This window comes from Saimiri boliviensis, chromosome 10 (assembly GCF_048565385.1).
Source record: "Saimiri boliviensis isolate mSaiBol1 chromosome 10, mSaiBol1.pri, whole genome shotgun sequence".
In the NCBI taxonomy this organism is placed as follows: domain Eukaryota; kingdom Metazoa; phylum Chordata; class Mammalia; order Primates; family Cebidae; genus Saimiri; species Saimiri boliviensis.
This window is the reverse complement of record NC_133458.1, coordinates 29,519,114-29,535,676: the sequence shown is the minus strand read 5'-3', so window position 1 is coordinate 29,535,676 and position 16,563 is coordinate 29,519,114. Positions and strand designations below refer to the sequence as shown.

Genomic DNA, 16,563 nt, shown 5'->3' with positions numbered 1-16,563 from the left:
AGCTCACTGCAGCTTCTACCTCATGGGCTTAAGCAGTTCCTCTTGCCTCAGCCTCTGGAATAGCTGGGGCTGCAGGTGTGTGCTAACACACCTGGCTAATTTTTAAATTTTTTGTAGAGACAGGGTCTCCCTCTGTTGCCCAGGCTGGTCTTGAACTCCTGGTCTCCTGATCCTCCTACCTTGGCCTCCCAAAGTGCCGGGATTACAGGTGTGAGCCACCGTGCCTGGCCAGGGTATACATCTTGAAATCCATCTGCTTCTTAAGAAGATTTGAAACTATTCATCGTTTTTGGTCCCATTTTCATTCCCAGTTGAGATGCTTGATTTGACAGTTTCTTAGTCTTGGCAGATTAGGGAGAGTGGGACTGCAGTGTAAATCAGATTGGCTATTGTGTTTTCTCGACACTGTCTCAGGATTTAGCTTTTGTGAGTCAATGGAGTAAGTTACTACTCATCCATCTGCTTTTAAGCTTCCAGAATTTTGTTGCAGTGTTCTCTCTCATCTTCTTCCTTTTGGGCTTATGTATAGATAGGTTGCATAGATCCCTTTTATATAGAGATGTTTAGAGAAGGAACCAAAATAAAGAGCTTACTTCTTTAATTGATGTGTGATATTCCGTTGTAGGCTGCACCATAGTATTTTTTTAACCAGTCCCTTATAGGTCCATATTCATGTAGTTGAGATTTGTTTTCATTATTTAGAAAGTGGAATAAATTTCCAAGTAAATGGCAGTTATTTCCTTAGAAATTATTTGGCTCACATTTGCCAAATATGTCTTCAGAAATGTTAACCATTGTATACCATTTAAGTGTGTTCATTTTCTATCAGGTTGTAAAACAGGGATTGACCAACTTTTTCTTAAAGGACCACACTGCAAATATTTTAGGCTTGGTGGCCATATGGTCTCTGTTGTAACTACTGAACTCTGCCATGGTAGCAGGAAAACAGACATGGACAATGTATAAACGAATGGTTGTGGCAATATTTCAGGAAATCTTTACAACAATATGAAGTGGGCTAGATGGCCCTTGGGCCATAGTTTGCCAGCCTTTGTTGTAGAACACTGGCTATCAACATAAAGTCAAAAATGAAAAAAAAAAAAAATACACATTACTTTTCATAACCTGGAACCCAACAGCAGTTCTTTATCATTTTACCTGATATCAAATGTCTGTTAGTGGCAAACAGCTTTTTTCAGGGAATCTTAAACAAGTTCTAAGTCACCTGGGACCTTCATATAGTCTGAAAGTCTTGCAAGTCTTCCCTGAGTGATTCTGCTCTAAAGATCATGTGATTATAAAGCCTTAACAAAGTGATTCTGTCTTCAACAGTCACCCTATTTTTTAGGAGTTAATTGCACAGAGCACAGCTAAAAGCCCAAAATGCCTGCAGAGGGTAACCTATGGCCTCTAACTGGATGCTTCTGGGTCTCTACAGTTGGTTTCTGGAACTGATGCAAAGCTGTAGGTCAGAGTGCCAAGAGACTTAAGCCTGAGAAATGTGAAATTCGACAAAGTATTCTCTGATACATGTGGCCTGTTCAAAGACTGGTTCCCTTTGTCTGCTGAAGCAGTTTTACTTCTTGAGGAATGAAATGCAAGGGAGGGCTCTCCTTGTCTCTCCAGGTTAGCAGAGAAGCATGTTCACTTCACAGCAATTAGCTGAGCTTGCCCGAGACTTTTGTGCCTGTTGTGGCCTGCCAGTTCCCTCCCTGCCTTCCCTGTGGCGTTTTAGCTGATCTATGCTGTTTGTAGCCATATGGTCCCCTGAGCACGTGGCTTGGCTTCCCTGTTCCTGCTGTTGGATCCTTGGGCATTGCAGATTTCACAGACCTGAATAACATTGTTGTGGGGTTAGGGGAGGGCTGGAGTGGAAGCATGTTCTCAAGAGGTGTTTCCTTACCACCCTGCCTGGTTAGAGGCTTCTTGCTTGGTTCTCTGTACCTATATGTAGATTAAGCAAACAGCCCCAAACTAGGTGCATTGAAAAGATGTGAAAGAATTGGAAGTGGTTCCTGTCTTCAAGGAGCTTACCTGCTAGGGCTTTGTCAGGGATCTCTAAGTGCTTAACTGGCACTGGTGGCGAAGTCCAGTTTTGGTGATCAGGGTATTAACTCCCCATGGGTACAGTGGATTTTAAAAAGTAATATTTGGTTTTGCCCTGATAGTTTTTTGCTGTGCTTCTGGTCATAGCACTAGATAGAGTTCATTGTCATGTCTCTGAGAATTTTTTTCCTCAATTGTTTTGTAAGGATGAAATTCATAACATTATTTATAGTATCTTAACCATTTCTAAGTGTACAGTTCAGTGATATTTATATTCATATTGTTATGTAGCTATCACCAAACCTATCTTTAGAACTTTTCATTATATAAAACTGAAACTATATGCATTAAACAATAACTCTATATTCCTCTGTTCCCCCTCTCCCAGGCCCTGGCAACCACCATTCTGCTCTTTGCTTCTGCGATTTTGACTACTCTAAGTAATTCATATGAGTGAAATCAGACAGTCTTTGTGTCTGCCTTATTTCATTTAGCGTAGTGTCCTCAGGGTTCATCCATGTTGTAGGATGAGTCAGAATTGTCTTCCTTTTTAAGGATGAATAATACTCCATTACATGTATATAAATTTTGCTTGTAATCTGTTCATCTGTCCATTTGGACACACTTGGTTTCTTCCACATTGTAACTATTGTGAACAATGCTTCATGGTTGAACATGGGTATACAAATATCTCTTTGAGACCCTGTTTTCCGTTATTTGGAGTTGGTAGCCAGAAGTGGAATTGCTGGATTATAGGGTAATTGTATTTTTAAGTTGTCAAGAGAATTACTATACTGTACCTCAGTGCACAAGGGTTCTACTTTCTGTACATTCTAATATTTGTTATTTTCTGTTTTTTGTTTTTTTTTTTCTTAATAGTGGCCTCCCTAATGGGTGTGAGGTGATGTCTCATTGTTGTTTTGATTTGTATTTCACTAACGATTAGTGATGTTGAGCATCTTTTCCTGTGCATTTGTATATCTTCTTTGGAGAAGCCCTTTGCCCATTTAAAAAATAAATTTCAACTTTTCTTTTAGATCCGGGGGTACATGTGCAGGTTTGTTAGATGGATATATTGTTTGCAATAGGAATGATTCCATCACCCAGGTCATGAGCCTAGTAGTACCCAATAGGAAATTTTTCGGCCCTGGCCCTCTCCCTGCTTCTCCTGCAGCTCTAGGAGTCACCAGTATCTATTGTTCCTGTCTTTAGTCCATGTCTCCCCAATGCTTAGCTCTCACTTATAAGCCTTTGCCTGTTTCTTAATTGAAGTTTTTGGTTTTTTGGTTGTTGTTTTGAGACGGGGTCTTGCTCTGTCACACAGGCTGGAGTGCAAAGACACTGTCTTGGCTCACTGCAAACTCTCCCTCCCAGTTTCAAGTGATTCTCCTGCCTCAGCCTCCCGAGTAGCTGAGGATTATAGGCACCCACCAACATGCCTGGCTAATTTTTGTATTTTTAGTAGAGACAGAGTTTCACCGTGTTGGTCAGGCTGGTCTCGAACTCCTGACCTCATGATCTGCCCACCTAGACCTCCCAAAGTGCTGGGATTTCAGGTGTGAGCCACCATGCCCAGCCATTTTGTTGTTGAGTTTTGGAAGTTCTCTGTATATTCTGAATATTAATGTTTTGTTGGATATATGATTGGCAAATATTTTCTACCATTTTGTGGCTTGCCTTTTACTTTGTTGCACACAATTTTCATGAAATCTAATTTGTATTTGTACTTTATTGCGTGTTGCTTTGGTGTCGTATTTGAGAATTCATTGCCAAATTCGGTGTTGCAAAGTTTCTGCCTTGTGTTTTCTTTTAAGAGTTTTGTAATTTTATAGGTCTTACGTTTAAGTCATGAATCCATTTTGAATTCATTTTTGGTTTTGGTTTTAGATAAGGGTTCAGCTTCTTTTTTTTTTGCATGTGGATATCTAGTTTTCTTAGGACCATTTGTTGAAGACTGTCATTTCCTCATTGAATGGTCTTTGTATCCATCTTGAAAATCATTTGACTCAGAAATCGTAAGAGTTTTATTTCTGGACCTCATTCTGTTTCATTGGTTTGAACGTCTGATTTTATGCCAGTACTGTATGGTATTGATAACTGTAGCTTTGTAGTAAGTTTTGAAATCAAGAAGTGTGAGTTCTCCTGCTTTGTCCTTCTTCCAGATTGTTAACAGCTATTCAGGGTCTCTTGAGATTCCATATGAATTTTAAGATGGGCTGTTCTGTTTTCATAGAAATCATCATTGGGATTTTGATAGGGATTGCATTATATCTGAAAATCACTTTCGGTAGTATTGACGTCTTGACAGTATTGTCTTCCAATCCATGTTTGTGGGACGTGTTCCCATTTATTTATGTCTCTAATTTCTTTCAACAATGTTGTGTAGTTTTCTTTGTATAAGTTTTTCACTTCCTCAGTTGAGTTTATTCCTAAGTATTTTGTTATTTTTTGATGATACTGGAAAAGGAACTATTTTCTTAGTTTTCTTTTTTGGATTGTTTATTATTTATAGAAATGCAGCTGATTTTTTGTGTTGACTTTGTATCCTGCTACATCGTGAATTGATTTATTCTAACAGTTTTTGTGGGATTATGAGGGTTTTTTATGTATACATCATCTGGGAACAGTGATAATTTTGTGTCTTCCCTTCCAATTTAGATGCCTTTAGTTTCTTTTTCTTGCTGAACCGCTTTGGCTAGGACTGTCAGTACTGTCTTAAATGGAAGTGGCTCTCTGACATGGTTTTTAAGCAAGCATGCAGCTGAATATTTTTGGCGTTATCTAGATTTCTCCAGTATATTCCCATGTGGTAATATGGAGAGAACCAAAAAATACCTTCCACTTCCTTGCCTTTTGTCATTTGACTTTCAGTTGAGAAGGAAGTTCTGGAGATTGTCTTACTAGAAAGGTGGCTTCTGCTGAATCAAAAAGGGGTCAAGACTTGGTTTGCAGCTTATATTAGTAAACCAGTGTGCTGGTAAGAAAAAGAAAGTGACTGAGTTAGAAAAGATTGAAAGAATATTAACCTGGTTTTAAAAATTATTATTAGAGACTTCATTTTTTAGGTCACTTTAAATTTACAGAAAAATTAAGCAGGTAGCAGAGAGTTCCCACATTACCCATCCACCCTTAGCCCAGTTTCCGATGTCATTAATATTTTATGGGAGTACCATGTATTTGTTAAGGTTAGTGTACCAATGTAGATACATTGTTATTAATTAAAGTTTGTACTTTATTCAGGTATTCATTTATTTATACTTCATTCGTGTTCCAGGATATCACATTGCATTTGGTTGTCATATCTCCTTAGGTTCCTTTTGGATGTCAGTTTCTCAGACTTTTTTTTTGTTTTTGATGACTTTGACAATCTTGAGAAGCGCTGGTCAGGTAATGTGTAGGATGTCCTTCTGCTGAAAGTTGTCTGATGTCTGATTTCCATGTAAGTACATCCTTTTTTTAAATTTTTTTGAGATGGAGTTTTGCTCTTGTTACCCAGGCTGGAGTGCAATGGCGCGATCTCGGCTCACTGCAACCTCCGCCTCCTGAGTTCAGGCAATTCTCCTGCCTCAGCCTCCTGAGTAGCTGGGATTACAGGCACATGCCAACATGCCCAGCTAATTTTTTGTATTTTTAGTAGAGACGGGGTTTCACTATGTTGACCAGGATGGTCTTGATCTCTTGACCTCGTGATCCACCCGCCTCAGCCTCCCAAAGTGCTGGGATTACAGGCTTGAGCCACTGTGCCTGGCCGTAAGTACATCTTAAGAGTATCTGGTTTGGTTGTCCTTCGGTGCCTATAGGTGCCTGCATCAGGATGTTGTTGTGGTTCGTTTTTGTTGCAGACGAGGGTGGCAGCTGTGCTCTTCTGGGGGACTGGCGAGAAGAGACATAGCATACAACCTTAGGGAATGGGAAAAACAGCCAGATGTCATGATTTCAGAGAGGAGAATAGGTGTCTGTGTGTCATTCTCAGTGACCTCATCAAAGCACAGTCCCTGGGCGTGCCTGCAGAAGGCCCTTTTGGGCTGATAATCCTTTTGTTTCTATCTGGTACTGGAAATTGTGGCAGCATTGGGACTATTGGTGTTTATGTCTGTAGCTTAGGAGGCTGTTGTACAAAAAAACGAGGCTTTTTTGTTTATTTTATGTGTGCTTCCGGGTATTCAGAAGCTGAACAACAGCAGCTCTTTGCACCCGGTGAGCACTGAGGACAGGCTGTGCAGAAGAGAACGTGACAGAGTCTGAGATAGGCAGGGATTTCCCTTCCCCTGACAGAACTCTGTAGCTTTCTTGACTGATGGCAGCCCTTAGCCTACAACTTGTTATCATTAAACCATTTTTTCCTTTTATAATTGGGCTTCAAGAAATGGGGAGGGAATTGGATTTAGTGCACGTATTTGAGTCTAGCTAGTGACTTTTTCCATGTAGATTTCTGCTCCTATGCCTTAGGTTATCTCTTGGTGTATGGGGTGTGAGTATGCATGGGGTTGGCTTGATTGGGGATCTGTAGCTCACAGAGAAATTGGGCAGTGTTGGTATACTTCACTTACCCTCCTGAAAAGCACCAGAAGAAATACCACTGTTAAAATGTGGTCCGTAATGGTGCTGATGAGCTGGCTTCAGACAGTAATCCACTCTGCATCTCACTTACTGCACAGTACGTGACTATAACCAGTATTTTATTGCCGATTCTGTGTCTCCGCTCAGGAGCTGCTTGTTCTCTGGACAATAATGACACAATTTACAGAGGAATAAAAAACATAAACCCGACTTAAACACACATGCAGACATGCACACATGCACTCACCCTTCCTGCCTTCACCAGCAAGCTAAACCTTGCTTAGCTGGCAGTGGCAGAGTGCGCAGTTCCTGAAGAGGAGGTTTCTAATCAGGGAGATGCTGAGCAGCAGAGAGAGTCTGCTGCTGGGGCCTAAAATTTACAGCTCCGAGAATTCATTCGCTGCCACTGCTGCTAACATATTACAAGGGGTGCCGAATCCCAGTAGCTTGTTAGAAGGTATCCTTAGATCTTCATGTTCTGTAATTGGGGGTAAAAGTGTGAGCACTGTGATACTTTCTTTGGTTTTATTACTCGCTAAGCATGACTAGGGAGCAGAAAACGTCTGGCTATTTCTCATGTCTTGATTATAGGAATTTTCCTATGTTTTTGGGAATTTACCATAAGAATTTGTTTTGGTTTGAGAGAAGGTGTAGGTCTGCCCAGCATTAAGACTTGGGAAATTCTGTGATGCATGTGCCTTTAATACATCTGACAATTACCTGTATCCTTTGGGTATCCATTTGAAGGAGGAGCTGTATTGATTTGCTGTAGTAGCTATTTTAATTAGTATGGCTTAGTGGAATTTTTTTCTTCTCTTTGGCTTGTAGTTAGGATACCAGAATAGCAGATATCATGGAAACCACCCCCTACAAAATGTTCTGCCATCCATTTTATAACACCTTTCCTTTCATCCAAATGTGGGATTTTGAAGGACAGGGAAATCATTTGCCGGGGTCTTTCTTTTTGGTCAGTTGTCCAGCCAACTACTGGAATTCCATTATTGTGGACATTTTTACTTGATATTCGTATGTTTAGATGGTAATGGGAGTAAGATGTACTCTATTTTTTCTTTCAGTGACTGATGTATTTTTGGTTATACTGTCTACACAGTTTTTAAGTTCTAAATTCATGGACGTGTTTCTGTGATTGGGCTGGCATTAAGGGGCTATTTGGTTTGGAAGGTCCTGGTATGATCACTCATCCTGCCTTTCATTACCATTGATCTGCACATTTTTCTGGCCAGGTGAATTTTGGGTTCTGACTCTCTGGGATTTAGTGGTTAGCCTATGATTCTCAGATCTGCCAAAAAGGCTATGGGAGAATAGTTATGGTTATTTAAGGTTGTCTTTTTTGCTGCTTTCAGGGTTGTAAGTTAATCTTAAGTATAGTAGAAAATTAAAAATTTCTACTTCTGATCTACTCAGTTCTTTCTTATAACTTTTATTACTTTTCTGATTGCTGGGCTGTTCTTCTCTGTTCTGCTTCCATTGCTTACAGTGGTAAAACCCAGGGATATCTTCCCATCCACCAGCCATAGTAAAGCTTCTAGGGACTTACAGACTGATTCCAGCTGTCATCTTTCTTTTTTCATTAATTCTGTTTGATAACACTTAACTCCTGCTATTTTCTGTTAGATATAATTTCTCACTTGTTTCTGTTTTATATCTTTCTTCAGATTGTTTCTTAAGGCATCCCTTACTCTTTGGTGTGTGGTTTGCAGGTTCTTTGGAAAAGGTAGAGAATTCCTATTTTTGGAGGAAGCTGCGAGTAAATGGATACAGTCTGTGTTAGAAGATTTAAGGCCCTTGAAGAAACAGGGAGGCCTCCTTTAAGACACTTATCGGTGTGATATCCGTGATGGCAAGATAGAGTCTAGCTCCTTTTGTTTCATGCATGAAAGAGGAGGGAAATTTTGCCAGTCCACCCTCACTATGTAGTAGCTGACCCTGTAAGTTTGTTCAGTCTGGTAGTTCTTAAAGAGGCCCAGTTGAAGCCTAGAATAGTTTGATTTTGATTCTGCAGATGAAGTGGATGTCGACAGTATTTTGTAGTCTGCAGCTACCTTGTAATAAAGTGTGGCTTGAAAAAAAAAGGCTTGGAACAATAGGCATTGAATATAATTGGGTGAATTGTAGACTGTTGGCTGTATTATTGGATCTAGTTATAACCCTGATGTGGTAAGATCCTAGTTTGTATGGAGTTTTATTCTGTACACATGGTGGAATGTTCTGATAATCTTCACAGAGGAATATTTATGCTTTTGACCTTTGACTGCATGTCCTTGTAATTTATCCCTGAGTAGTTCTTTTTATTCTGAGGGTGGGGTCTTGTGTTATTGATTGTGGGTTCCAAACCAAAGATGTCTGTGGTAGTAGTGCTCTGAAAAGGTGGCTTTCAGAGTATCTGAGGTAATATCTTAGTAATTTAATGTTTCTGCCTGTGAGATTAACAGCTGAGCATCTCCTTCCCCATGCTGAGATGACAATTCTTTTTGCCCTTCACTTGCCTTTGATTTTTCTGCTTTCTATTGGGATATCCTATTTTGGTTCTTTCTCATCTAGTGCTGGTATCTTCTTCAAATCCAACCATTGCCTCTTTTCCTAGATTCACATTGAGATTTTGATTTTAGTTTAGAAGCTATTTCAAGGAAAATCTTCAATTACATGTAGAGACAGGATTTCCAGTTCTTAAGCTTTATAGTTAACCACACATCTTGTTCAGGGCAAAGATAAAAAAAGGCTGACCATCTTTATGAATGATACAGATTTTGTCTCATTGAGAAATCATTATAAGGTCTCTGGGAACTGATAATTATAGCATAGTTTTCTCCAACATTGTGGCACCATGAAGGATGATACTTTTCTCCCATAAATGGCTGTTGATCTCACTTTCTACCTGTGAGGGTGGTGGGCCTTGCTCTTGGACATGTGATGGGGCACACAGAATCAGGTTTAAGCATGTTCCTTTTTGCTCACAGGTGATGCAGGTTCTGAATGCTGATGCCATTGTTGTGAAGCTGAACTCGGGCGATTACAAGACGATTCACCTGTCCAGTATCCGACCACCGAGGCTGGAGGGGGAGAACACCCAGGTGAGAATAGGGAAACTGCTGCCTCTGTTTGCATAAACCAAAAGGAAGAAGCCAGAATTAATTCATATACATACATGTGAGAATGCAAAGGGACAAGTATTTACATCGCCACGGTTTTATTTTCTAATATTTATAGCCTGACTACCATTGGGCAGGTCTGAGTGTCTTGGGGCCCACACCCACTGCTCTGCTACATTTCACATGGGCACTGTTGGCCCTTTTCCCCAGGGGGCTTGAGTGCACTGAGGGTTGGGATATGTTAAATGGTGGATGAATTTTGTTAACAAGATCTTATTTTTCTGTGAATAAGGAGAGGAGAAGGTCTGTATCTTGTGTATCTTGTAACAGGACCCGTTTCTGCTGGTCATTTTGATTTGATAGTTCTTTATGTTTTTGCTCTAGGAAGAAATGAATCTTGGTATATATATTCACTGGGGTCACCTATTCGTTTTTCGCAGGCAGTAACTATAGTAGTTAAACTGTTTGCTGTGTTCTGGATCTTTGGCAGATAGGTTGGTGTATGACTCAGGTGTATCAATTTGGAGAAATGCTTTGTATGAAAACTCTTAACGAGTTAGTATTTCATGTGCAGATAGACTGATTTTTTTTGTAGTCATGACAGATATGTAGTCATAAGAGTTATGAGAGTTGGGAATAGGGATTAAAGTTGAACATTTTAGGAGTTTAGTTATGTCATTTTTACAGACATCTTTCCCACATCTGTTTTTGTCTTCTGATAACTAAAGTGTCTGATTGTGTCAACTAGTTATAGAACTAGTTCCTCAGTGAGAGCCACTGCCAAAGGCAAGTATTTGGACAGTTTTCAGCAATTAATTATTGTGGGTTGAAGTTAGTGCTGTGTGTACTATCTACTGCCTGCTTCTTTTGTCTTTCTTTCTTTCTTTTTTTTTTTTTTTTTTTAAGAAACAGGGTCTTATTATGTTGCCCACACTGAGTGCAGTGGCTATTCACAGCTATGATCATTGTGCAATTCAACTTCAAACTCCTGGGCTCAAACAGTCCTCTGTCTCAGCCTCCTGAGTAGGTAGGACTATAGGTGAGAGCCACTGCACCCAACTTAGCTATCTTTTTTATTTATCCCTTTATATAAAAGGAATGGGATAAAAAAAAAAATCCCTTTTATATAAAGGGTTAAATTAAAAAGGTAGCTAAGTTGTGTGCAGTAGTTCTAAAGGGGTAAAATTTGCTTTTCTGATGTTTTGCACATATACACATCTTGGTGCATTCACAAGTTGAAATTCATGCATTGTTTTCATTTGTGTGAGAGTTTATAGACAGCCTGTAAGAGTAGAATAAAAATATGATTGTCTTCTGAATCAGATCATGCATAAAAAACACATACAGGATGGGTGATTTGAATGTCTGGCCAATCAGTTCTTTCTCTCTTTTTTCCTTAGAGGAGGCAGTTTAATGCAGCAAACAGTATTATGGTAAGGTTGAGAATTTAAATGCATGAAAGCCTAGAAAAGCCAAAATAAGGTTCTCTGAGTAGCTGTAGCTCTGCCTCATTGCACAGAGTAAATACACATCTCCAGTTTTATCAGTATTGGGAGTAGTCCACAATTCTGCATCTGTGCCATACAGTTGGAATTAAGGTTCCCACAGCAACCACAACTTTGAAATTCTTGAACATTAATTTTTGTGCCTGTATCATCAGCCAATGCATTATGTTAATATAGACTGTATTGCTGAATTTTAAGCAGTTTTTAGAGGGATGGGAGTGTTATAGCTTAGGTAGGATGATAGCAGGTTTTCTGAAGTAAGAGCTAACCTACTACTGAGTATTTTTAGTTTTCCCAGGATCCTTTGGAACTTATCAGTGGGTAAAAGATGCATTTCCCTTAGCCTAATGACTGATGGGAAATTGTTGGAATTGGAATATATTTCCTAGTTTAGCGAGAATCCTGATTATAGAATTTCTTGTCTCTTACATGGCGTATTACCTCTTTTTTTTCTTCTTCTTTTTTTAAATTCTTTTTTTTTCTTCCCGTTCACTCCTGAGATCTTACTCCATTTTAAGAAAGTTCTAAGTAAGGCTTAGCTGCAACAATCTACAACATACGGCTTGTGAGGAAGATGGAGAAATGATTTCCATTATTTGTTCATTAAATTCATTTGGAAGAGTCTACTGAAGGGCCACATAAGAAATAAGTTAATATAGTGAACTTTGAGTACAGTGGTGGAAGGCACCCAGAAGAGAAGCTGGTTTTGGTGGGTGGTCTGGGTGATCTTCCCAATCAGCTGCTGTACATTGTGAGTGTCAAGGATAAGAATTGAGTCAGCAGGAAGAATGGCTCTGCAGGCCAGCACTTTCCAACAGATATATAAATGTGAGCCACACATGCGAGCTCTATTTGTTATTTTAAATTTTCACATAGCTATGTTTAAAAAAAATAGAAAGAAACATTCATTGTAACTTTAAAATTTGACTTATATCCAAATTATATCATTTCAACATCTAATGAATATAAAAAATAAATGAAACCTCTCCCTTTTTAAAACTAAATACTTGAAATATGGTATGTATTGTACATTGGCACCACATTTTAATTCATTCTAGCATATTTCAAGGACTCAATAGCCACATGAGGCTAGTGGCTACCATTATGGATAGCGCAGCTTTGAAAATTTGCATGAACAGGTAATCATTGTGATATATATTTACAGATGCTTATTTGCGGCAGATACTGTGCTGGGGGTGCAGCAGGGAATAAACAGATGTCCTGTCTCTGCCTCATGGAACTTTAAAGTCTAGTAGGGGAAATACACAAGTAATTTCATTTATGTTAAATGCTATGGAAGAAAAGCTGAGAGTTTAAGACAGTGCATAGTCTGGAAAGGCTACTTTGATGAAGTGACATTTAAGACCTGAAGGGAGATTAGGAATTAGCTAGGTAAGAAGTGGGAGAAGACAGTTTCTGACCTGGAGAGCAGCAATGACAAGAATTAGGTGAGTTTTGGGGACTAGAGAATGGATGGCTCCTGTGGATGGTGCATGAGTGGTACGAAACCATAGGCAGGGCCAGATCAAACATCCTGTGAACATCTCAAGATACTCAGGAAAGGAGACAGAAAATGGGGCATATGATGAAGTGAAAGTGATTTTATATGACTAGAATAGGGGATAGTTAAATTTTTGGGAGTGTTAAGAAATGGGCCTGGGAGTTAGGCAGGGGCCTGTTGTTGAAGGCTTATATGCCATGCATTTTATGGTTTTTGTCTTGAAGAATTTTGAACCGGTGAATGGCATGTTTGGATTTAAATATTCTTAGTTGTTTGACTTTACAAGATACGAAGGCAATTTGTATATAGAGAGAATATTATGCCTGATTAAAACTTACTTTAGCAAGGAACTCTGGTTTTTCTTTTGGTGAGCCTCAGTTGAGCAAAGACCTGGAGAATGGCGTGATGAGTGAGAACTGTGGGTATTGCTCCAACAGTCTTTCTTTATACTTGCCTTTCTACTTAAGAATTTCCCGACCAGGTGTGGTGGCTCACGCCTGTAATCCCAGCACTTTGGGAAGCCAAGATGGGTGGATCATGAGGTCAGGAAATTGAGACCATTCTGGTTAACACTGTGAAACCCCATCTCTACTAAAAAATACAAAAAATTAGCCAGGCGTGGCAGCGTGCACCTGTAGTCTCAGCTACTTGGGAGGCTGAGGCAAGGAGAATCCCTCGAACCCGGGAGTCGGAGGTTGCAGTGAGCCGACATCATCCCCACTGCACTCCAGCCTGGGTGACAGAGCGAAACTCTGGCCAAAAAAAAAAGAAAGAATTTCTCCTGACTGCCCCTCCTCTGGCCTGGGATTACTAAAATAAAAAAGAAGGAGGAGGAAAAAAAAAATTCCCCAGAGCTCTTATAAAAAGTACAAGATCTGGCATCCTAGTGTGACTGTAACTATATGTGTTTAAAGACAGGGCAACAGGCATCCTCTCGGAGTCTTGGGTTTCTGGTTTCCTTTACTACCTACCAACTTCTGTTACATTCGCAAGTGGAGCCCAGTCAAGTATTCATGGCATAGATGTTGGGTTAGGACCTCTGTTAGTTCAGATGGCATCTTTGTGCAAACTTAGAGAAGGGTGCTGCTTCCTTCTGTCAGCATCATGCCAGGGGCCATGGCTTGGCCAGCAGAATGGAAGCTAAACTTCAACTCCTGCTCTCCTTTTATCCCCTTGCTAGGTACCCTTCTGCAAGGCACAATGTGCGCAGGAATAGGGGCCTGCCTTAGTTAGAACAGCCTGGTAGAATCTCCAAGGAAAACATCAAGGGCGTTTTTTTTTTTTTTTTTTTGGAATTGGGGAGTAGTTTTGTGGTTGCTGAAACATGAAGTGCTTGAGGATTAAGACATGAAGGTCTTCCATGGATAGAGTATAGAGGGCCATGAAAAAAATGCTAAGGAGATTACCTTCTCTCTAATTACAGGACTCTGCCTGGGGCCGGTGGCTTTGTCATGGAGAGGATAACCTGAGAACTTTTTGTACCAGAGCCTTTTCTAAACCAAAGAACAAAGTAGTAGAGGGTACAGAATAAGGAACTAGATGAGTAGGTGAAGAGGGAAAGTCTGTGGCATCGGCTTCCTCAAGGACAGGCAGATGGGGGCAGTCATTCCAGCTCTAGGGCAGGCCTCCCCTGATAGTTCCCAGATAAGGACTCAGGAGGACTTTCCCTTCAAGGAAGCATGGGGGAGATTCTTTAAATGTTTTCTTCCTCTGAGACAACTCTACATTTGGAGGATAGTAGGACAAATTGTTTTTTTCTGTTTTGTACAGAGGCAAGTTCATTTCTCCTCAATTATACAGGAATATGAACTTTCTGCCTATGGCTAACCATATTTCCACTCTCTTACTATGGTTACTTTCTAATTGGAGCCAGAGGAAGTATTTGGATAAACACTGTGATCAAAGGAGCTGTTTTCACCGTAGGCTTTCCAGTATTACCCAGGAATTCATGGGTAGCCACTTCCGGATTTCGATTGCAGCTTGGTTTGTTGCTAGGTAGTGTTATGGGAGAGTTAAAAGGAGGGATGTGTAATATTTCCCTCAGTAGGATTCTAGTTGGATATGTCTGATGTTGTTGATGGTGTTTCTGTGGCACCATACTTCTGGATTAAGCCAGTGTCAAGTCTTAGGAGATGTTAACAATTTCAGGCTGAGTGCCAGTTAAGAAAACTGACATGTGATGCTCTTGTGAACCTGGCCATGTATCATGGTTTCTCTAAAGGTATAGTTTGTTTTATCCAGTTGTTTGCTATAAAGAAATGTGCAAAATCTTGGAGAAGGGCTGTGGGTTTTCTGAGCTGCTGCCTTGAAGGAGATAACACATTGTGCAATCTCAGGACTTCCTAGAGAGTGCTTGGCTTTGATCTGAAACTGGAAAGCCTAGTGCTCTATTGCTCAGGGCTGCTGTGGGCTTTATGTTGCACTTGGAGAGTTAATGACAAAGGAAACAGCCTCCAGGCATCCAATGAAGGGGCTGACTTATTCTCCCTGAAGTCTGCTCTTTCGGTGCTATTGTAGTTTACTAAGAGATACAGAGCTAAGGTTTACCTTGAAAACAGGTACATAATTTACCCAATCCCCAGACGTTACATGTATGAAATTTGCTTTAGGTTGCTGGGCCTTTTTCTCAGATTCCTTTTCTTAGCTATCTGTCTATCCCATTCTCTCTCTTTTTATCTGTTTCTCTGTCTCTGACAGCCCTCACTCCCAGCGCTCCCGCTTAGTATTTTGGGAAGGAAGTGTGGAAACCGGAAGGTGGAGTTTATCCCTCAGCTGGTAGTCGCCCCCTGCTACCAGCTTCTATTCACTTCCACTACCTTGTCTTTTAGCCTTCTCCCTGTGAATTTATTTACCACATAAAGGTTTGTTCACACCAGGGCTTCTAAATATTTAGACCTAGGCACTAAAGGATCAGTTTTGTTAAAGATGCCATCTGCTGAACCTCCCAGTGTCCTTGCTGCCTTCGTTTGGGGAGTCCATCTCCCGGCCCTGGCCTGCCTGGCTCTCCTGGGCAGGCAAGTGGGAGAGATAGATGCATTATTAGTGATACCCTGGGATTCTTAAGGGCTTTTTGTCAGAGGCAGGGTCATATAAGACACTGATAACTTCATTCATTGTACTGGGCTCTGGGGTGCTTTGCCATTAAAAGAGATTTTCAACCAATTCCCTCCAGTTTAGATTTCTTTTTTCTTTTTTCTTTTTTTGAGATGGAGTTTCGCTCTTGTTACCCAGGCTGGAGTGCAATGGCGCAATCTCGGCTCACCGCAACCTCCGCCTCCTGGGTTCAGGCAATTTTCCTGCCTCAGCCTCCAGAGTAGCTGGGATTACAGGCACACGCCACCATGCCCAGCTAATTTTTTGTATTTTTAGTGAAGACGGGGTTTCATCATGTTGACCAGGATGATCTCAATCTCTTGACCTCGTGATCCACCCGCCTCGGCCTCCCAAAGTGCTGGGATTACAGGTGTGAGCCACCGCGCCCAGCCTCCAGTTTAGATTTCTAAAAGCAAAGTGACTGGTCCCTCTGGACCCTCAAGCTGACTTTGCTGACTCTGAGATACATATTAACAGAGAGCTGTGGGTTTAGAGACCCTAAGTGAAATTGGGGCAGGACAGTAGACCCACTCACTGTGATCTGCTGCTTGTGACTGGGAGCATAAGGCAAATAGCAAATTAGAGAGGGACTCCAGCTTGGCATTAAGGACCTTGGAGAAAAGCAAAATCTCTTTGAAATGGATATAGCATTTCACTAGTCTCCAATGGAGAGATTTTGGGACTGCAGCAATGTGATCAAAAGATGTGGAACATGTCAGAGGCTGGCGGAGGCACTCTGTACGAGTTT

At 40.7% G+C, this 16,563-nt stretch overlaps 1 protein-coding gene across 1 annotated transcript in view; it reads left to right on the top strand.

The window, feature by feature from the left end:
* Window positions 1-16,563, top strand: part of SND1 (staphylococcal nuclease and tudor domain containing 1) — a 442,553-nt gene that overhangs the window by 62,629 nt on the left and 363,361 nt on the right. The window contains exon 10 of the mRNA XM_003921017.3: window positions 9,585-9,698. Within this exon, the coding sequence (XP_003921066.1) occupies window positions 9,585-9,698 (114 nt within the window). The remainder of the gene's footprint in view (window positions 1-9,584; window positions 9,699-16,563) is intronic.